Source organism: Lipotes vexillifer, unplaced genomic scaffold (assembly GCF_000442215.2).
Source record: "Lipotes vexillifer unplaced genomic scaffold, Lipotes_vexillifer_v1.1 scaffold382, whole genome shotgun sequence".
Taxonomy (NCBI): domain Eukaryota; kingdom Metazoa; phylum Chordata; class Mammalia; order Artiodactyla; family Lipotidae; genus Lipotes; species Lipotes vexillifer.
The window spans coordinates 6,645,033-6,647,644 of NW_006780611.1; the positions used below are offsets into that span (position 1 = coordinate 6,645,033).

At 42.6% G+C, this 2,612-nt stretch overlaps 1 protein-coding gene across 2 annotated transcripts in view; it reads left to right on the forward strand.

Annotated features, from left to right (window-relative positions):
* Window positions 1-1,158, forward strand: part of ARFGAP3 (ARF GTPase activating protein 3) — a 50,795-nt gene extending 49,637 nt beyond the window's left edge. For both annotated transcript variants that reach the window (XM_007453941.1, XM_007453942.1), the window contains one exon: window positions 1,141-1,158. In XM_007453941.1, the coding sequence (XP_007454003.1) occupies window positions 1,141-1,158 (18 nt within the window). The remainder of the gene's footprint in view (window positions 1-1,140) is intronic.
* Window positions 1,159-2,612: the final 1,454 nt, after the last annotated feature.

Here is a 2,612-nt window from a genome sequence, read left to right on the forward strand (position 1 = left end):
CCGCTCTTCAATTGCTGGAAAATCAGATCTTGTATTATTGATTGATCTGTTTGCTACAGTGTAACCCAGGACATCATGAAAACCAGAAATTATCATTTCATATTTGTTTAAATTTTCTAATTTATGACTCTAGAGGAATTGTTACAGGAATTGTCATGATCGTGACCTACTTTTTTCCTCTATTGAAACAGAAATGTTAAGAAGAAAATAAAAAATTACCCATAATCCCACCACACAGGGCAGACTTCCGTTAATATTTTGGTTTATTCTATTTTGATTCTAGGTTTCTGTGCATATACCTGTTTAAAATTTGTAAAGGATTATATTGTGTCTGTGGTTTTGCACCCTCTTTTTTCTTCATGATGTTTTGTTATGAGCACTTACTTCCATGTGGTTAAAAAGTCTTCAGAAACCACATTCTGTTGAGTGAAAATAGATGTAATTTATTTAAATATTCCCCGAGTTGGGTATTTAGATTGTATTTCAGTCTCTTAAATGAGGCAAGAGTGGAACATGCTCATGTATAACGCTTTAAGGCTGGCTCTGATTATACGAAGGCTACTTTGTGAACCTTCTTGCTTACCTCACGTTATTTTAGGACGCTATTGTTAACGTGAAACATGGCTGTTGGGAGTAGGACCTAATCGACGTGGACTCTGCTGCCTCTCAAGGGGGCTCCCGGGTTGGGGAGGTGACCCCACTGTGGAGAGCTCCTCGGCCCTGGGGCTCCTGCTGTGGGTGACACTACCTTTGGTTAGAATTCGCAGAGCTCTTTCGCGTCCCTTAGGTCAGCCGAGCCCACACCAGTCCTTCCGCGGAGGTGACATCCCTATTTTTTATAGGTGATCATCCCCAGTTTATGGATTGAAAAACAGAGGCACAGAGAGGTTAAGGTGCTCCCGCAAGATCACTCAGCTGAACCAGAATTTCAGGGTTCCTCTGTCCCCCCATCACACCTGCCTCCTGGAGGGCTCACCATGGGGCCCTGCAGCCCTCACAGTCCTTCCCACAGCCCAGGGGCCGCAGCGCGGGCGCCAGGAGCTCCCGGTTCCCACTTCCTCGGGTGCGGGTTCCCGTCGCTGTGGCACCCGTTTTGGTGACGCTGATAGTCGTAAACTTTCGTGTTGGTTCTTTCTGTAGGATCGCTATGGTTCTTAATACTGACGTTGCGATATGTATTTCCTGGAGAAATTCCTCTTTAAATGAACCAGTGACCACATCACAGACTGCAGTGAAGACCAGCCAGTTTTGTGGATTGTTTTGCTACTTTTTCACAGGGTATACACACATTACTGATTTTTAATATTTCTTTTGAGAAATTGTTATTTTTGATGTAGTAGAAGCTTCCCTGCGATTTCTGTTTTGCGTGACTTCCTGCACACACCTTCCTTCTGGCATATCCGTGCACACCCCTGCTTTATTTCCTTGGACTCTTTGGTTCCAACAGCTGGGGGTCTGGAAACAAGGGCTCCTCCACCTCTCCTTGCGGGGGGGGGGGGTCTCAGTGCTGTGAGGCTCATGGGCTAAGTAAGGGTTACCAGCATCGGCTGATACAAGGAGGGCCTGGAGAAACAAAATTCACGACATATATTTCATTAAAAAGGGAACAAAGAATAAAAACAAAAGACCAAAAATGGCTGGTGTCTAATTTGAGATTACTTCGTTTATATTTCCACATATTAAGGTGATTTCAAAATAATATTTAAAGATGTCTGTCCCTTTGAAATTGTTTATTTTGGATCGATAAATTTAAAAATAATTTTCAGTAAGTGCTTTTAACAGCCTAAGCTTCTGCACTGCCAAGCAAATTAATCTTTTGACAAGGCGTTGCTGTTTGAATTTATGAGAAATGTAAGATGAGAACTCCCTAAGTGCATTTATAAATCGATATAGTGTACAGAAGTAAACATGAATAAGGTAAGAAGACACACCCACAGAAAATATTCCAGTACATGGGAGAATAGTCATTGTAATTGGGTAGTTTTCTTAGCATTTTTTATCTTAATCTTGGTTTTCAAAAAATTACAGAATGTGTACAAATGAATAAAAGAAAAATAATTTGGCTGTGTTTTAGACAGCATTAGAATATATTGTTCAGCACATTAAAATATATTTGAAATTTGATGAACCAGAAATGTGGTTTCAAGTGGATATTTTGTGAATTTTTCTTAAAAGCTCAAATTTGTAGACTTCTAAATATAATAAACAATTGTGGCAGATCGTGTTGCCTACTTTTTTTTTTTAATGAAAGCTTTCCTCATGAATCATAAATCAGGGCTCGTGGTGTAACATTGGTGCGCACTTGATTAGCACATAATTCCAGATGGATCTGTTTTTAGTGTGTGTGTGAGGCCTGAGGTGCAGCTGTCCTGAACCGAGGTGTTGTCCGTAGCGCCGGAGCAGGGCGGGAGCCCTTGTTGGAAGTGAGGTCACCTCCGCTGACCTCTGGGGCACAGCTCCCTCGCCACTCCCTCGCAGAGTGGCATCTTTCAAGCCCAAAACGCTGCTCTAACAAGGTGCCACAGCCCAGGCAGCCTAAACGGTGGAATGTACCTTCTCACAGTCCTGGAGGCCAGAAGTGCAGGGTCAGGGTGGTTTGGGAAGGCACTCTT